Source organism: Osmia bicornis, chromosome 10 (genome assembly GCF_907164935.1).
Source record: "Osmia bicornis bicornis chromosome 10, iOsmBic2.1, whole genome shotgun sequence".
Classification (NCBI taxonomy): Eukaryota; Metazoa; Arthropoda; class Insecta; order Hymenoptera; family Megachilidae; genus Osmia; species Osmia bicornis.
This window is the reverse complement of record NC_060225.1, coordinates 8,835,923-8,855,160: the sequence shown is the minus strand read 5'-3', so window position 1 is coordinate 8,855,160 and position 19,238 is coordinate 8,835,923. Positions and strand designations below refer to the sequence as shown.

Below are 19,238 nucleotides of genomic sequence, written 5' to 3'. Positions count from 1 at the left end.
CTTCAACAAACTTCTTAAAATATTTTAATTATTAAAAACGAAATTTTACATTTCTCATGTACAAGATATATAAACGTAGTATTATGTTTGGCTTCAGAATGTTTCATACAACTCTCTTATCACTATCACTTTGAAGGAACACAATGTGGGAATTAACAGAATGAAATGTATCATTGAAATTATAGCGAAGTCTTATTACCTTGCAATGTCAAATACTCGGAAACATATTAAGTAACGTTCATGGTAATCCAAGACTATTTAAAATAAGCTAAGTCAACAGGTCTATATAAAAAAAAAAAATAAAAATTGAAATAAACATCCATCTTGCCAGTCTACTTCATTAATCAGGTATCAGTTTCAACATTTCATACTGGTAGATCCAGTAAAATCACAACGCTTGTAGTACATAATTTTTTTCGTTACTTTGGTGTCTTAAGTCATCTTCCAAGCAAAAAATTTTGAGAAAAAATTAAAATATAGTCTAAATAATAATTAGTTTGAGTACCTTACGTACATCTTAAGATAATTAATACCTTTAGAAAAAGGAAACAAAAAAAAACATAGTACTTGAATAATACAAAAAGTTAAAAAAATACTTATATGTATATATACTTTATAAGGTTAACAAGTATTGTAAATCACTTTTATACTTATACCTTTGTATAAGTATCTGAGACATTTCAAATCAAATATAAGCTCTGTAATACTGTAATCTGAGTAATTAACTTTAGTTTGTACGTATCAAAAAAGAAACCATAGAAATGATTACAGATAGTACAATAAAGTCTCCATTTGTGTGCCTGGCGGACGACGTATAAATTGAGCTACCATGAAGGCAAGTTTATGAGCATACTGACAGGGTGCAGGTACTCTCACGGTACCTGACCAATTATAATACATGTGACATAGTTTATATGTCACACGTTGGATCTGGTCGGCTGTCCAACCAATTGTATCTTCAATTACATTGTACGCGCATGGCGTTACCGTACCTTGTCGAACATTTTGAGATACGATGAAGAAATCGTACCTCATTGGGTTCGTTACAATATCGTCTACTACGGTGCCTGGTGGAGGGTTCTCCCCGTTATAAAAGAACCGCGTATTAATACGTTTTGTAACAATGACAAAAGCCATTTTAATAGTGGTATCCCCATAGACGCCAGCCAATTTTGATTTTATCTGTACTATCTCATGATTGTGTACGTACGGAACTTGGCCTTCGCCAACACCGTCACGATAAATCAGGATATGCGAAGGTAAACAATTGTTTACTTCTTTATAACGTGCTAAAGCCTTTGCAAGATTTACGGAGAACTCGTTCGAGAGTTCTTCCCCTGTAGTGTGTGCGCTTACCGCGCTGAAATATCTCGTTAAACTTCTATCAAGAGATGCAACCATAGCACCGTAGTCGCGACTTTTGTCATTGGGATCATGGCACACATCGAAACCGACTACCATTAAATTAACTGGCGGTAACTCCATACTCCACGGGGCACCCCCAAGTTTGCATGTCAACTGGATCGCTACTTTAGTAGCGATTGATCTTACACCTTTAGAATTAAGATTTTTCGCAAGGAAAACTTGCGAAGGAACTGGCCGATCAATGATACATTTCTTCTTTATGGCACTATAACGATCAGCTCGATTATTTGATACTACGCAGAAAACTAATTCAGGATTAGAAGAGCTCATTATTCTTTCCAGAGTATCGGAGTACGTGTTGGATCTATCGTCATTGATGGTCCAAAATCTGGGATGCTCAAATCTGCAACCCATTCCACGAGCTGATTCTTGAAGCGTTGAAATGAATCTCTGTAAAACACAATGAAACATATGAAACATACGAAAGAAACAATCCCGATTAATTTTGTACGATTTTAAACATATCTTACTTCGACATCGGATCTCATACGATCCATATGAATTATCACCCAATTTGCTAATTTGGCAGGGTTGAACAATGCCTTATTGTGCAATTCGCGCGTCCAATCCGCGGTCGGCCCCGCAGTAACAGTTCTTTTACCACCAAGAACAATTTTCTCTGGTTGTATACAACGTGCAGGTATGGTAACGAGTTTATCATCAAGTTGCAAGTTCCATTCTCTAAGTTCCTTAGATATTGCATCTTCACTTCGAAGTCGTCTATTGAAAGCCATCAGCTTAGTTATACGTAATTTAGGAGAAATCCGAGTATGCTCGGCCAATGCACGCATCAAGTGAAAGTTCTCTCTCATACTATCAGTTAAACCTGTGATAAAAATACATTGATTAATCAATATATCCAATATATATATATAAATAATACGAATTCGAAACACGAACATACCTGTTGCACGACACAATTCAGGTACAAGATACACCATTTCAGGTTGACCAGCACGACGCTCTCTTGGTTTCAATCTCGTGACAAGCATTGGTTGACTGTCATTCCTAATTCTGATCTGATATTTATTTTTATAATAATCTTTATACGATATACTTTCACCGCTTCTTAATTTGAACGTTGATGAAGGATTCGTGTCAAAATCAACATCACTTATACGATATGTATTATTGTTATAATCCGTAAGAACAACAAGACCGGTAACTTGTTTTTCAAACAATTCCTGAAAATAAATATTAATGCATGTTTGTAATTGACATTTAAAATATGTTATCAATTGATATTCTTACCTTCCAGGCACGAGAATTTTGTTGATAACAATCGTTCATTATATCAAACAGAGTTTGTTGCCGCATAACTTTATGCGTTACTTCAGCACACATAAGAATATCGTTCTCGTGCTGTCTTATCGAAGTCAAATATCCAGGCCAAAGTTCTAATCTAAACTCACGAACTTCTACCTACAATGTAATTGCAGTTGTGTAAATGTACATTAAAATAATAAATTTATTATTTACCTTGCTGCGTGCGTCGAAGTAATCTCGTCCAACGAGTTGAAGTTTTAGCAGATCTAAACATTTACGCATTATTATATTAAAGAATTGAAGGTACTGCGGATCAGCTCTCTGCATTTCTCCAACAAGTCGTATAGTGATTCTGACTTTTGTATTGTCTGATGTTCGTACGGACCAAAATTCTTCTTTCTAAAATCATACACATCTTATGAACATACATCTATTTAAGTATTAGTCGTGTAAAACCGATTTAGTACAAGATTTTACATCTTGTGCGCGTTTGCTTGAATAGAGAACAGTTCCATCGAAGACGTATGCTCCTAATTTTTCCCTATGAAGTCTAAGTAAACCTTTTCGTACGACGGTACGATCTTCCTCGGGCGCAAAATCAACTCTATACTGATAGAGACACCAATCAGTCGTGGCCAATAATTTGAAAAAATTAGCTTGCAGTTGTATCGCACCTCCAGTAGAACCTAAAGATTATATTTATCCAAGACGTATATTTGATATATTTTATAACCATTATTAACACGCTAACCTTTTTTAGTCACTAGAGACGATGGTCTTGTGTATGTTTCAACAGGTAATGGCCGTCGACCTCGCATAGCTCCACGTCCAAGTACCGCTACATCACCACCTCCGCCAACTACAAACGAATTTATGTATCAAAAATATTTATAACACATAATTTAATACAGTTTTCTAGACTTACCTTCCATTGGTTCAGCACCACCTTCTGCTCCTGAATATCCCGGACCACTATCACCTCTAGGTCCTAAACGCTCTACTGCACGTGCTGAAGTCTACGACATTAACATTATACAAATACTTCAAAAATCCATGACAGGAGTCTAAATTAAAATGTAAAGTATGATATAGATGATATGATGAATCAAAGGAAAATGTACAAACATATACGTGAATACATTTGATTTCCATGAAATTTGTATGGATTTGAAAAAAGATATGGTATTCCAAATATACAACATTTCACAAAAATAATAAATACGTGGGACGATTATAATACGTTAAACAAAAACATAAGCACTAACCTTTACTGGAGCTTTTACTTTGGAATAACTCTACACAAAAAAAAACAATAAAATATGATAAGTCATAATTTTTTGACTGAAACTAAAATCAGAATTATTTCTCTCAACAAATACATTGTTCATTCATTTTCAAACAGATAAGGAAAACATAAGGGAAAAAACATATCAACTATAATCTTTATTTTAAATACAATATAATATTAAAAATATAAAGCATTTATGATACATTGTACATCACAAACATTGCTTAATGTACTTTTACTTACCGGTGGTGGTTGAGGCGGTCTTGCGTACGGTGTTTGTGTAGATGGACCTGGTTGTGGCTGAGGTCCAGGTCTACGGCTCCAGGCACCCTGAGGCTGAGGGTATTGGCTGGGAGGTCGTGGCTGTGAACGTTTATCATCTTGACCTCTTGCACGACCACGGCTCTTACCTCTACCTTGATCAGCCATGATCTATATTTTGTCCCTAAAAGTTTTATGAAAATTAGAACATTTACATTAACTTTATCTACATCAAGATAATGATTTTTTATTCATCTTGTCAAATATATTCCTTTCCAAGATGAAAGTACTGATAATGCTTCGAAAATTTTGTTTTTTACATCCAACGATTATACGGATTCCACGAACTAGATGAAAAAAAAAAAAAAAAAAATACCAAGTATATATTCCGCAACAAGGTAATTACGTTTCGATACAAACAACGCCGGTCAATTCAAGGTTAACCACGTGTTTACAAAAAAAAAATCCTTCTAATAACAATAATCTAAATACCGTTACCTCTCCCCACAAGTGTATCATATTGTTGTTAAATTACAAATAAAAATGAATACAATCAATATACAAAAATTTACATTAAATAACATAATTTACAAAAATTAACATTGATAAACCGATATTATATGGTCTTCAATATAAAAAGAGAATTAGTATGAAAGATACAAAATTTGTTAATACATAACTTATTTTATATGCTGATAATACACTCACTTTCTAAGAAATTTAAACTTCATATAATTATTTCTTAGAAATTGATTTCTGATTCTCTTTAATTATAAACAAATAAATGAATAATGAACAGTTTAATTACAAATTACTTTCTATGGATGAATTAAAACGAAAACCAGTAAACTGAGATTAAAGCTACACTTGTTTTGTAATAAAATTAAAAAGATTACTTACTTAAGACTGTATTTTACAGTGTTAACAAAATTTTGAACTGATTGGGTATGAAAATAATAATACTGACTATTAACTACAGTATAAAAGAAAATTTAGATGTATAAAAATTTATTTCTACCTCCTGCTACACTGAATCAAAAACTACGTATACCACAACTTCTCTCCCACCTCTCGACGAAACGCATGAAATTTCGTTTACCCAAGCTATACTATTACGCATGCGTTATAAAATAACATGCGAATATTATTTCTCTTTTACAGTGCTGTATTTAATTCGAATACCCTTGAGTACTTTTGTATTCCTAAAACATGCTCCCATATCACGCAAATCTAACGCATCAACCGTAAAACGAAGTAACACATATATTTAATAAAAATATAGTATGAATCTTTACATTTTGACTGTATATGTTTAAAAAATGTGTTGATAAGAATTTGTTAATAAGTATCAAAATAGACACGGTCATGCAATTTTTAAAGCGCATGAGCAACCTCCCACCATTTATAGGACGCAAGGGTTTATGGGTACTTTCTTGCTACTTAAATTTTCAAAATACATTAAAGATAAGACCGAAGGAAATACTTTCTTCTGATTCGTCAATATATTCTGCCATACTAATGGGCGGTTTAAATTTTCAACCAATCACATAAAAGAAGAAAAAACAGGACAAGCAACCTAACACGTGGTATTAGCTAACCTATTTGGAATGCGTTGAAAAAAGATATCTATTGAAAATTTGTAAATTGTTAATATGGGAAAACAGAAGAGGCAAAGAACAAAACCCCATAAAGAAAATCCTACTGGTCTTCTATCTGTTAAGGATTTTGAAGCAGAAGAAGATGAGTATGATGTCAACGCGGTTTCAAGACCTGCTTTACAGACAGTATATGAAAAAGTTAGTTCCTTTTATAAATTAAGTTCTTATCTACTGTAATTTTACATTAATAAAATTAATGATCTTATAGGTACAGTCTCCTAATGTTGAAGAAAAACTATGCGGATTGCAAACATTGGAGTCAATGTCTTGTGATTCAACATTTGCTGCACAGATTGCAAAAGATGAAATTGCTAAAATGATAGGACCACTACTCATTGATCCAAATGTAGTTGTAAGAGCATATAGTGCTAGTGCTTTAAGGCATATTGCAGACAATGGAAAAACAGAAGCACATGCAAGTTTATTAAAAGATGATATTATGACTCCCTTATGTACCTTATTGCAGAAAGTAAGTCTGAAAACTAGGTGTATATTCTTTGTTATTATAGGAGATAATAATTGATTCATAATCCATAGTATTATACAGAATGGCAACCAAAAACTGACCAGAGTGAGAGAAGTAAATTTAAAGATGAAGAGAATGCATTTATCCAAGCAGTCACATTATTATGGACCTTATGTGAATATAATGAATCTGCAGTCAAAATTGCTAATGAAGCAGATCTTATTTCGATTTTAACCAAATTTTTTGATATTAGTATTTATGGTATAGAAATTGCTACAATTACTGTACAATGTTTATTGGCTTTGTCTGAAGATAATCCCACTGCTATTCAAAAACTTCAAAGTTGTGAAAGCACGATTTTTCAATTGTTAGATCTGGATCCAAAGAGTGATTCCATTACAGAAGTACTTTATCTTAAAACTGCTGTCAGTGGATTAATAATTAATATAATTAACTTTATGGATAGTAATTCAGCCAATATAGCCAGCAAAGTGATACATACACTTTCTAATACACTCTCCATTGATTGCAAACAGTTGTTGTCCAATTTAACATCAATTTTACCACATCAAAAGAATGATTACTCAGATAAAACAAAGAAGAAAGTACAGGAAAGCAGAAAAGTTTTAAGTGCCCAGCAACAAGCATTAGAAATTTTGGCTAATTTATGCACTGAAGATCAAGAAAATAATGTTGATGATGATTCCAGTATAGATCATTCAGATCATGAAGCTGATGATGTGGATGACGTTTGTATGGATGATAAGTCGCGTAGTAAAATCACGTTCACACTACCACTGGAAATAATCGAAGTTTTCAATAATTGCAGTATATTAAAGAAAGTGTGGGATAAAACTTCAACTGTAGATAAAGATACCGTAGAAATACTAGAACAAAATGCCGAAGGAGAAGCTGTTTTAAAGCAAATGCATACATTAAACTGCAGAGCTTATTTGTGTTTGAATAATCTAATGTCAAGTTTGGAAATTGATGCACTTGGTGGTGCGGAAAATATATATAGGTAAAATGTTTATAAACATTTTTTCTTTAAACTATGATGTTAAAAATCTCTTAATTAAAATATTTTTCAATTTAGAATGTGGAATAATATTGGAACAGTTGTTTTCAAAGATGCAAATCCAACTGACACCGAATTGTTAGAATCCGCTACTGCAGCCATGAGGGCCGCCCTTGAAAGATTATCCGATGCAGAAATAAATGTTTTTAATCAGTTAACATTAACTGATATTCAACCAATGTTAAATGGAGAACGTCAATGCCAAGATCCTAATGTCCGAGTAAATTTGCTACGAATATTAGGAAATTTAGCTTTGGTTTTAATGAAGAATAACACTTCTGATGCGAGTGAACTAATTAAAGTAATGATCTGCAAATTTGTATTAAAATTTGATCTTTTATCTTTTATAACGAGTAACTTCTTTTTCAGCATATATCTGTATTTCTACTAGACACTTGTGTGAATGAATCAAAAGTCTGGGTTATGGCAGAATGCTTAGATTCCATAATGGACATATACGCGGAAGATGATACCGATAAAGCAGCAAGTGAAATCGAGTTGCTAGAAAAATTACGAGCTCTAGTGCCACTATTTAAAAATAAGGTAAGATACTTCTTTGAATGCTTTTTCTCTCTTTGTAATCATTTCTTTTTTAAACAGATGCGACAACAACGGAAAACCTTAGGAGATAATGTTGCAGTAGTGTCTACAGTAAATACCAATATCACGAGGTTTATAAAATATAAGGAAAAACGAATGAAAAATATTTAGACGGTTTTTCTAATGCAATGTTAGTACATGGATGTACTGCAATGATATTTAAGCTTTATATATATATATTGTATAAAATATTTTTATCTATACTAACAAAAGAAAGATATATAAATAAATCTTATAAATAAAACTATCGTCTTCAATTCTTAAAATGTTTCAACGATTCTCGTACAGAAGGAACATTATGAAGGTAGTAAAGTTTTCAGACTTTATTCTGCATCAATAAATAATGAAAGACTAAATAAATTGGAGACAGACACGATAAAAGTTTCATCTTTTGTAAGCAGGCTCCAAGTACATAACACGCATACTTATGTTTGTTAACCCTTTGAGGTATCTACAAAGGAAGGTACGTTGAAAATGAATTATTATACGTTTATAATAATCGTTATTGACAATGGTGCTTCAAAGGGTCGACAAAAACTATACGTTAAATAAAGGCACATGTACACGATATCTGCACAGTCTTGGCAGAATGTTTCGACTAAAATAGATAAAGGTGTACCATCTTTCCATTTAATTTCGATGCCGAAACAATAGCACAATCTTCTATACAATTGAAAATTAAAAACATAAGCTCTAAACCGACTTCCCTCGAGTCGATTCAAGGCTTCTTTGCGTGTCGTTTGATGTCACATTTGATTCCGATTCGTTTAAATTCAACGAGCTGTGTCTTCTCGGTTTTGGTATCGGGTTCACAGATTCGAGTATCTTCGCCTTCTGTTTAATAGGTTCCGAAATATGAAGCTCGATCACCTTTACTGGATCTCTAGGCGCAACTGCGGGAACAGGCGACTCGTTTAATCTCACCACATGAATGTCTTTCTGTTCCCTAGGGTATTCCTTAAATTCTATTTTAATTGCACTTTTGTCATTCTCATTTTCAACCATATTCTGGAAGAAGTGTCTACGATTCGCCTGAATCGACTGCCTAGTATTCTCATGCAAATCATTCGCATCCTTTTCATCCGACGACTCACTAGAAGCGTTTCTCGTCTCGAGAGCTTTTATTTGTTTCTCGATCTTCTCGATTTCATCCTTCACCGAGAAGCTGTCGCTTCTGGACAACGCGCCGGAAGAACTCTTTCGTCTGAGACATACATCTTCCAATTCAGACGACGAATTTACTTGATCGACGTCTTTGATAATTTCAACATTCTCTTGAGAAGTTCTATGATACTCAATGTGAACATCTTCGTTTTTCTTCTCAGCATTCTCCTTATCCGTTTCTTCTTGATCCTTCCTTGTCGAGCTTTCCGGTTCAGTTTGTTCCTTTTCTACACAATTCTCATCTGTACATTCTTCCTTTTTACATGAATCTTCAATATTCCCTTTATTTTCCGTACATTTAATTTCATCCTCTGTCGTGGATCCTTCGGTTGTCTTCTTTTCAGTATCAGTAGCCTCTTCTTGGTCCAAACTTTGGCTCTTTTTCGTCATCTCGTCAATATTTTCAGTAACCCTCGCTATGTCGCTTGGCTCAACTATTTGAAGCTCTACGTTAGGTACTTCAGGAACTTTCTATTCAACATAAGGAAGATGAAAGTCAGGATCTAAAAAATCTTGTCTCTTGAAATATCCTTTTAGAGCTTACCTCGGTGTCTAATTTTTCTGTACGACGCGGTGGCTGCGGTGCTTTACGTTTCTTACGACCGTAAACGCTTATCGTACTACCAACGGAAACACAGCTGTTTATCGAAAGATTCGACTTCCTAACCGCGTCTTGAGTAAACCTCTTGAACACGTAATCCTCGGGAACATTTTCGTTTTCGTCACACAACGTGACGTCGCCCGATCGACTCGCTTCCTCTTCTGAATCCACGGTACTCGCATTTGTCCTTTGCGATGATCTGTTACCGAATCTTCGCCTGAAACGTGACAATCTTTTCCATTACATCGGTTGAATAAAAAAAGAAAAAAGAATACAGATTTCTATAAAAGCCCTAAGTTCTTACAAAGGTGGTACAGGCGTGCTTTCCTGCGTTTTCTCGCGAAGCGTTACACTTCCATTCTCCTTTGGACTCTTATCCTCGTAGTCCAACGGTGGTATTTTATCAGTCGGCTTTGGACTCACCTGACCAAATCTAATCATCAAATCATATATTATATTACAAGATAATAGTTGAAACGATAATTGATCCTTTCTGATGGATTCACCTTCTTGCCGGTGGCTTTGGAGTGAGATCACCCATGATGGACGTGGTCGTATCCTGCGGACTGCCATCGTAGATCCTCGCAGGATCACCGTTTACGGTCAAACTCGAGCTGTATCTCGACGATGAATTATCCAGCGTGTATTTTCTTCGTCTCGCCAAGGTACCAAGGGCTTCGTCGAATTCTTGTTGATCTTTCGTCGCCCGGGCTGCTGTTATTGGTTTCGTGAAAGGCTCCCGTTTGTAGGTGGACGAAACTATAAAATGAAATTAATGATAAAAGAACCTGTTACTCTCTAAGGTTCTACTCTTATAAATTATCAAAAATATTTATTTTCCTTTTTAATCACCTGTAGTAATCGTAGACCTCTTCTCTAGCTCTTCTGATCTGTCATCCTTCCGTTTGCCGAACAGTCCATTCCTGAAAGCGATCAATAGCAATTAATACAATGAAATTAACGTGAATTTACATCTACCGAATTGTTATTCTACAGTGCAAAAGGTTCTCATTCCGTATAATCTTGTTTCAAATAATTCGATCAAACATCTGACTCATGATCTCCATTCTATTCGTGAACCAATTTGTGATCTAACATCTGGTTGATCTCGGATCAAGACTGACGCAGAGATAACGACGGAATAAAACATAGCATCAAGGCATGGTATCGATAAACGAGGAAAACATTACAGGTAACTGAACAGTGTGTAACAAATGAGATGATAGACGCGAACGACTGACGTCAGGAGACATCGTTTTCTTATTTTATCCAACGCCAAGAATATCGATCCAACCAGTGTCATAAGAAATTAAATACAGTGATCATCTTTTCATCACTGATTGATAAGATCGATCTCTTTATAAATAGCATCGCTCGTATAAGATAAATAATAAAACGATTTATAAATATTAAAAACAATCTTTCTCTCCTGTTCTCATCATCGCCGCATTACGAGTAAATTGAATCTTAATTATTACTCGTACAATAATCCATTTCGACCGTCAATCAGACCGTAACTCTTTCATTCTACGGAAAATACGCTTGCGGCAGAATGAAGATTTCACCGAGAACTCTCGAACGTCGAGTTTCCTCAAATTTCTACGAATGATTTTAGAAAGTTTCAAGTTATTCGACGTTGAGCTTTACAAATGAATAAAGCTTATCCAGAATGGTGAAACTTTTGATATCATAGATATAAATTGATAAAAGTAAAGTAGACAGCAAAATGTTTGAGATATAGATTGATCCGAAGAGGTGGAAAAGTCAATATTAGAAATCTCAACCTCTTGTATGATATATTTCAACGTAATCACCGTTGTCTCTGCGTTAAATGATTAATGGCTTACGTAGAAGAGGATCAAAAAAACTATCTACAGGTCAGCAGACCATCTATGGATGATTATGTGACGCATCCTTGCCTCGGTTTTGTTTGGATAAATCGATCAAATATCGAGACACGTAATGTGCGACGAGCAGAGACACGCTTTTCAGACAGTATTATAATAAATTTAACAAATATCGACTTAAACAATCATTGATTATTGCATGCAATCTGATGAAATTTAGGAAAGCTGATCGGTATCGATGCATTGCAAACATAAATAAATTCTATAAAAGTGAAATTAAGGTGATACGGTCACGTAAGATCTGAGAAAAATTGTCCAAGATCGATGGCCTTGTTACAGCAGAGTATTTCTAGAAAATTTATGAAATATTTGATAACCATACTATTTTTAAGCTCGACACATTACAGAATACTTGGTATTATTCCATTATTTAAAGAAAAAATTCGCTTAGATTCCCGCAGTTTTATCAAATTATAGACGTATATTTTAGACAAATTATTTTCTGCTTGATAGATATATCGTGGATCATTGATAACATTCATTGCGTAACTTTATCATTAAGATACTATTAAGAATTATATCATACATTTTTTCTATATATAAACTCTTCAAGTTGAGAAATAAAATGAATTTATCTTAGAACGTACAACTGTTTCGATAGATAATTAACAATCAAACGATTGATTCTAAGGAGATTGTTTTAGCTTTAGTACAAAAATAATCAAATTCGACGGAATCGGATGCGAAGAAGTAATTACGCAGGAAGATCTGTGAAACGTGTCTTCAAATAGAAACACCAAAGACCTTTCGAACGGAACTCGACCTGACGTCGATCGTCTGGTACGTTCTCTTTATTTATGTCGTTTGGATGATAGCCAAACGCAGGTAAGAGCTGCGTACGATTCACGTGTGCATTTCCTTTGCCGTGATAAGTTCAAGTTCAACAAACTCGTAGCGTTAGCTTTCCAAATTTATCAGATTGCCTCAAATGTTTGAATATGTTTTCTAATATGCTCAATGACTTAAGATTATTAATGCAAACGGTCGCAAGCTGCTAGCACAGATTAAGCTCAATAAACAAAATAAATTAACTCCTTGACTTAAAGCACCCTAAGGAGAATCTGGAGCTCAAAAAATGTGGCGTGGCTCCTTTATATTTTAGGATTCTTAAATTTTAGTACTTATCGCTGTTAATAAAATTAAGAGATTTAGAAATCCTTGCTACAGCAATATTCAGACAAATTCTAAGGAGTTAATTTATTAAATTTATGAGCAAGATTCGAAGGAACGTTCTTCAATGTACATTTACCAAGTAGATTTAATAGAGAAACTGTTGGATCTCTTCTTCCTGCTTCTACCAAATGTCCAAAACTTGTGCTTAGAATCTTTCGTTTTCCCATCGCGATAGAGTTGAGGCTGCGCGTTTGTGATTTCATCGTTGAACGGATTCAAATGTTCCGGATAATCGTAGATGGATACACTTGGACGTCTCGAACGCGACATATTTCACTTTCCTCGGGGAGTTTTTGAATTTTATCTGGATCTGCAGCAACGTAATATCGTCGTCGCGACGTCAGTACAAGGTTCACCGATCCCTCATCGTCATCCTCTTGGCGACACCGCGTCCGTCTGAAAATATACAATGAATCGAGTTATTTTTACATCCTCGTCCATTTGAAAGGCGCAGAAATAAATTTAGAAGAAACGGCGTTAAATTTAAAAGATGAAATCGCTATAATTTTTCATCGATTCGCGCTACACTCGAGTAAATAATTTCGCAAGCTGAATGAAGAGCTAATCAACGACGACTGATAAATGAAAAAGAAAAAATAATTTTGATTTGAGATATAATTGCTAGACGCACGCGTCCCATGTCGTCTTGTTGCACCAATTGTCGGATCAAATCAAACGACCTGCGATGGCCAATTGACGATTATTGAGTACCAATGGTCGCGGAACAACGATTAAGTTCTCGGTTAATTCATTCAGCACGGAAACGTACGCATCTGCCGTTAACCCGGTGAACGGAAACGAATATGCCAAGAACAAATGTTCCAGAGAACGTTCTACCCTGGAACGATATAGCCGCTGGTGTAATTGAATACACCGGTGGAAAGAAAGAGTATGCCAATGTGAAATTACGTGTGTCGAGTAATTAAGATGCATCATCGAGCAAGCTATTACGTAAACCAGGGTATATCGTTCTCTATTTTCGTAATCTAGGATTAGACGGCTTGTTAACTGGGTTAACACGAACTTGCTGCGATCTCTCCAGAAATATTCTGAATTAATCGAGTACGCTGACTTTTAATCTTTTCAATTGAATCATCGCGTAGAAGTAAATTATTCAACCCTCTGTAACTTCATTTAAAAATGTACCTCGCAACGTTCATTAACTAACAATTAATTAAGTAAGCGTCAGAAGAGATTTAAGTTTAATAAATGAACGGTGATCGTTACAGAGAATTGCCTATTACAAATTTTATTCCCAACTATTCGTGGACTTTGCTAACTATTAATAGTGGAACAAAAGTATCACATGTATGGATGCTGACAAGGAGCGACTAACGAACGCAATTAACGCAATTAGCTCGCATTACACTGGCAGTTCGTTTCTGATCTGGAACTCGTTGATGAACTTGCATCACAATTGTGCTTGGACAATCTTTAACGAAGAATTATAACCGGACAGTGTTTGCTTTGGAGCGACTAGATCCACAATTGTCCGGTGTTTGCAAAGTTGAAAATAGCCAAAGCATTATAAAATCGACGCTCGAGTTTGATGATTTTCTTCAAATACAATACAATGCTTTCTTTCATTTTTTATAATCTTTTTTTATGTTTTGTATACAGAGTACTAATTGCCGAGAAGGCCAGCGCACCTCGCTAATTAAAGGAACTGTTTCACACGCAACTCTGACTACAATGAAACACAGAGAACGTTTCCTTATCGTTAGAAGATACTTCGAGGAATAAATTTGCAATGCTCAGCAGTAATTAAGATAAAACGTTAGCCGAGAAATTGCAAATTTATAGAATCTAAACTCGTAGGGTTTAAATTTTAAATTTTCAGACTGAGAATCTACTGATTTCAAAGTTACGTACCAAGTTTACAGATCTTCAAGTGTTAAACTTTCATATTCCACGTTCAAAACTTCCAAGTCATGCAAAGAAACTAACGACGTTACGAAATCGACTCGTTTTCACGTACAAGCATTATTTACAGTTTTAAAACAACAGAGCTGAAGAATACTAGATGTTTCACAAGAGGAATCTCACCAAGTATCTCTCTAGATACATAACGTATCTGACGCATACATTTATAATCTTTTATAATAACCATTAAGCATATCGTTAAAAAAAAATCTCAGATATATATGTCTACAAAGAAAGAAACCAGTCAACGAAATTCTTATCTTATACGATTACAACGCGCCTGAATGCATTTTTCTATTCTTGAAACAGGCTACTATAACACTCGGTGCGTTTCAATGACTCAATGTACACAGTGTGTACAACAAGTTTATGAAATGTTTAGGGACAAAGTCGAAAGTCTACAGACAAAGAAAGAGAGAGAGAGAAAAAAAGAGGACTCTTTCAGACGATTTACCGATGTCACAGCGAATCGGACTGTTCTCTGGCTTTCACCCAGAAACACAGATACCGGAGAGAATTCAGCCAAGTATTTTTAGGATCTTGACCGAAACAGCGCGATGGATCCTCAGACTCGATACATTTTTTCTTTAAATAGTACTCCGATATTCCTAGAGAACAGAGAAAAAGAAACGGGTGAAATTTTTCGTTCAAAATTTTCTTACAATTTTCTTCTTTTCAGTAATATAATAATAATAACACGTTGACGACGTGTAAATAGGGGCATGATCTCATGAAACTCAATGACCAATATAAATATGGTAAGTTAAAACCGCGGTTGAGATTTATCGATCAGAATTTCAGTTTCGCGTGTCACGTAACTGGAACAACCTTTTGTCAATGTCCAACTGTATAGATTTCGTGCGGGGATTTCATGCAAATTTCGCGAATATATGCAGAAAATTTTGACCGGACGCCTTACAACTGAATAATAAATTTATGCAAGGTGTACCAGGAATCAAATTTGAAATCTACAAGCTGAGGATTTTTAAATTTCAAATTTGTAAGCTAAGAATCTAAAATTAAATCTAAAATTTGTAAATCATAATACTCTATAATTCGAGATCACATGGCGCAAGGTAAGTCGAGCTAAACTTTGATGTAAATCAGTCACAAATGAACTTGACTTTGTCTAAGTTGTCCTTCCATTTAAACGGGGGAACTCTCGAAATCGTCTCGAATTAAACTATCGGATACGGTCATTAATAGAGCTAGAAAATCCATCTGTATTTCAGATCGCTACCACTGTTCCAGCTGTGATAACGATTACAAGAAATCCGTTTTAATAGTTTGAGAACCTGGCATCTGTGACTCGGCTTTGCGGCACGAGTTACCGCGAAATAGGCGCCGCAAGGTACAACGTCTAAGGATACCCTGCTGGTGGGTTCTTAGATTTTACGATTCTGCTTTCCGTGGCAATGCACGGCAAGCGCTAATCGATACTTCCATAATTACAGTCGAACACGAAAGGACGATAAAAAGAAAATTCTAAAGCTTTAGATTTCCAAATTTCAGAACTTTAAGTTTGGAACTTCTAAAATTTTACAATTTGTAAATTCATCATTTGGAAATCTTAGTACACATAAAATCGCGTTTACAAATTAAAGAATAGAAAAAAGAATACTGACATATAACGATCAATCGTTCGATGCTAAATATTCTTATCAACACGTCACCAGTGTTTCCGGCTATGCAGTAATCGCAAGAAATACAACAGTAATCATCGCGACAAAAATAACGCTTACTGTCAATTGTTTATCCGCGAACGGATCCCGCATAAACGAAAGAAACCGACCAAACGAAAGCACGCTGAAAAAGGTCATAGGATCAACGGAACCCGAAACGTGTCCGGCTAAATTATTATACGCGTCGTCATGTAGGTCAGTGAATCGCAGCTCGAAATGATCGTGCACTAGTTATGCTATGAACACTATCTACGTATTGTAGCTACATGAACAAAAAAAAGAAATAACTCAGAAATTGTTCGTCTTCATCCACTTGGAGCTATTAACGTGTGAACACAGTTGGTTGATTCAAAAAAACTCGCCTGTTTTTTTTTCTTTCATAAATTTTCTTCTTTGATACGTTTCGTTATCTTTACGACTTCCGATACCATCTGATACACATCTGAAACACATAGATTTACATAGCAGAATGAACCAGTGACGCCATGATAAAAGTGTTTATCATCGAATGTATCCACTTCAAAGAATACACGATATTATAGTATATTAGGTGACAATGAGATTCCTACGTGAGCTACGCATCGGGTACAGTTCTGTCCTTACATTATCCATGCAATTTATCCGTTTTGCAACTTATACAATTGCTTTAAACTGTCCTTTTATACGCGACGCTTGTAAGGTGTACACTTTTGCGATTTAAAATGATTCGATCGAACTATCGATTGTCGCGAGACGCGCAATGCTATGTCATCGAGTTGTCAATTCGACACCTGCGAGCCGAAATTTTTCTGTACAACGCAATAAAAATAATTTATTGTCTTTCTAAAATAATAGTAACGATAATATCTGATACGGATAAAGTTATAAGACTTACGTAAGTCTGTATGAATAATGACGGGTTGCTATGGTGTATGAAACAGGTGCGAAGATCCAATTTTATTCGACGATCAGCCGTGTCCAAGATTTTCCAAGTTTACACGTCCTCAACACACACTATTTCTTACACTGCCCGGATATTAGGATAAAAAACACAAATAGCACCGAAATACAGCATGCATCATTGTTCGCGAGAAACGAGAAACGGTCTTACCACAACGGAGTTTGCCGGGCGACTGTGATGGACGGTGGTGAGTTGCGTTCACGATCGGCCTTCTTCGACAAACTTCGGGCACTTTCGAACGGTGCGGCGAACTTCGCGCCTCTTCGTGCGCCTTGTGTCCCACGCATACGATTGGTCAATACATGGCGGCTGATTTAAACGAGTATATCTTCGTCGCATGCCTAAAAATATAATTAAGTTAGAATTAAGAAACAAATAAGACCCTAATGACTAATGTAATTTATAAAAACTGTGTTAAATGAATCTATAGTTAAACAAATCTGCAATTACTGTGTGATTGATCTTTCCTTGTGCTCGTAGCTTTTTCACTTAATTAAAAAGTTTAGAAACAAATAAATTACTTCGCATAATGATTCCTACAATAAGTTTATCTTTATGTATGCTGACTAATGTTTATTGAATGCGTATATTGCCAGTACTGGTTTACTGTTTACGTGGGCGTTAGTGGAACGTGCATAGAAAGTTACCAAAGAAAAAATGCAGTATGTAGGTAAATTGTGGATAAACCTCACCTTGAGCTAGACAAAGATTATTTTTTAGTTTACTTTTTCCCACGTGAATCTGTAATTACTTTATAGCAATATATTATCTGTAACGATTGAATACTAAACTTTGAAAAAGTGCAATTATGTATATTTTCCTTCTTAATTGAAGCACACCTTCGTGCTGTATTTTTCATAGATGGCAATATAGTTTTTCAATGCATGTGAGTTAAGGCAGATACATTATTCAACAGTCGTGCGGATTAACCGCGTCTGCAAGCTAAATTAATTCCACACTGGGGTCTTAATTTAGAATATTCCTTCAACGCGTTATTTGCGATGGCCGTTTCTTCTGCAATTATAGCACTAGCATCGATAGTGCAGAAGTCAAGGAGCAAGCTAATCTTTTACAGTCATCGGTTATCGCGTCAATAAACAAGAAGCAGAAAAAAGTAAAATATAATAGCGCAAATAAATACGACATCGTATTCCGTCGAACAGCACTCGGCTCTATTTCTATCGATGACGAGTTCTACATAATGAAATTGCATTAATATAACAATAATAATAATGAGAAGATGAAGAGATCCTTTTTTCGCATAACGAAATCTTTACTATGTTGATTACTTTAATAAATATATAACTAATTTCGCTGATCCGTTAAACTTGCAAGAACGATTCGTCATAATTATTTTTAATCGACGATTCATCGTAAATTAAAACACATATAATAAAGATTCACGTCTTAAACGATATTCCTTATTCTATCACACTTTTCGCTATACCTGAAGCATTACGATTTTATCCTCCACTTTATCTCGATTGAATTCTCCGCTGATCGTATCGCATCAAACTGATAAGATACCTGTTATCAAGCTACGTTTGCTTTCAATGTAATGTTTACAGTGATCCGATCGCTGATAAATAGCCGCAAAAAAGTGAGCGTTGCGTAAGCTGAGGATGTTTTACAATTCCTGCAATAGAATGTAAATTAATAAACAAATTCTATGAAAAGTTGGAATATTAAAATTCGTAAAGTTACCTGTTCTTCTGCTTCGTCTAAAACTTGTTTCGAATTTAAGGATACGACAGATGATAAATAAAATAATCGTACCTTACATCGACTCAGTGAAAACGAATCGAA

At 35.0% G+C, this 19,238-nt stretch overlaps 2 protein-coding genes across 2 annotated transcripts; one reads left to right on the top strand and one right to left on the bottom strand.

Annotated features, from left to right (window-relative positions):
* Window positions 1-8: 8 nt before the first annotated feature.
* LOC114876273 (piwi-like protein Siwi) lies at window positions 9-17,773 on the bottom strand. The gene is made up of 17 exons (XM_046287582.1): window positions 17,367-17,773; window positions 12,964-13,283; window positions 10,660-10,730; window positions 10,314-10,566; window positions 10,112-10,240; window positions 9,751-10,024; window positions 8,742-9,677; window positions 4,223-4,411; window positions 3,957-3,986; window positions 3,617-3,707; window positions 3,443-3,550; window positions 3,169-3,377; window positions 2,905-3,090; window positions 2,677-2,847; window positions 2,330-2,609; window positions 1,896-2,251; window positions 9-1,815 (listed from the first exon to the last, which is right to left on the bottom strand). The coding sequence occupies exons 2-17, from the start codon at window positions 13,155-13,157 to the stop codon at window positions 766-768; spliced, it is 4,527 nt and encodes a 1,508-aa protein (XP_046143538.1). The 5' UTR covers window positions 13,158-13,283; window positions 17,367-17,773; the 3' UTR covers window positions 9-765.
* LOC114876294 (HEAT repeat-containing protein 3) lies at window positions 5,142-8,722 on the top strand. Its single transcript, XM_029187593.2, has 6 exons — window positions 5,142-6,036; window positions 6,107-6,367; window positions 6,436-7,385; window positions 7,461-7,743; window positions 7,812-7,985; window positions 8,043-8,722. The coding sequence occupies exons 1-6, from the start codon at window positions 5,893-5,895 to the stop codon at window positions 8,151-8,153; spliced, it is 1,923 nt and encodes a 640-aa protein (XP_029043426.2). The 5' UTR covers window positions 5,142-5,892; the 3' UTR covers window positions 8,154-8,722.
* Window positions 17,774-19,238: the final 1,465 nt, after the last annotated feature.

Coding starts and splice junctions, on each gene's coding strand:
- LOC114876294 (XM_029187593.2), top strand. CDS start 5,893: ATGGGAAAACAGAAGAGGCAAAGAACAAAACCCCATAAAGAAAATCCT. Junction 6,368..6,435: donor TATGTACCTTATTGCAGAAA/GTAAGTCTGAAA, acceptor CATAATCCATAG/TATTATACAGAATGGCAACC. Junction 7,386..7,460: donor GGTGCGGAAAATATATATAG/GTAAAATGTTTA, acceptor TTTTCAATTTAG/AATGTGGAATAATATTGGAA.
- LOC114876273 (XM_046287582.1), bottom strand. CDS start 13,157: ATGTCGCGTTCGAGACGTCCAAGTGTATCCATCTACGATTATCCGGAA. Junction 4,412..8,741: donor AATCGACTCGAGGGAAGTCG/GTTTAGAGCTTA, acceptor GACAAAATATAG/ATCATGGCTGATCAAGGTAG. Junction 3,551..3,616: donor TGGTGCTGAACCAATGGAAG/GTAAGTCTAGAA, acceptor ATTCGTTTGTAG/TTGGCGGAGGTGGTGATGTA.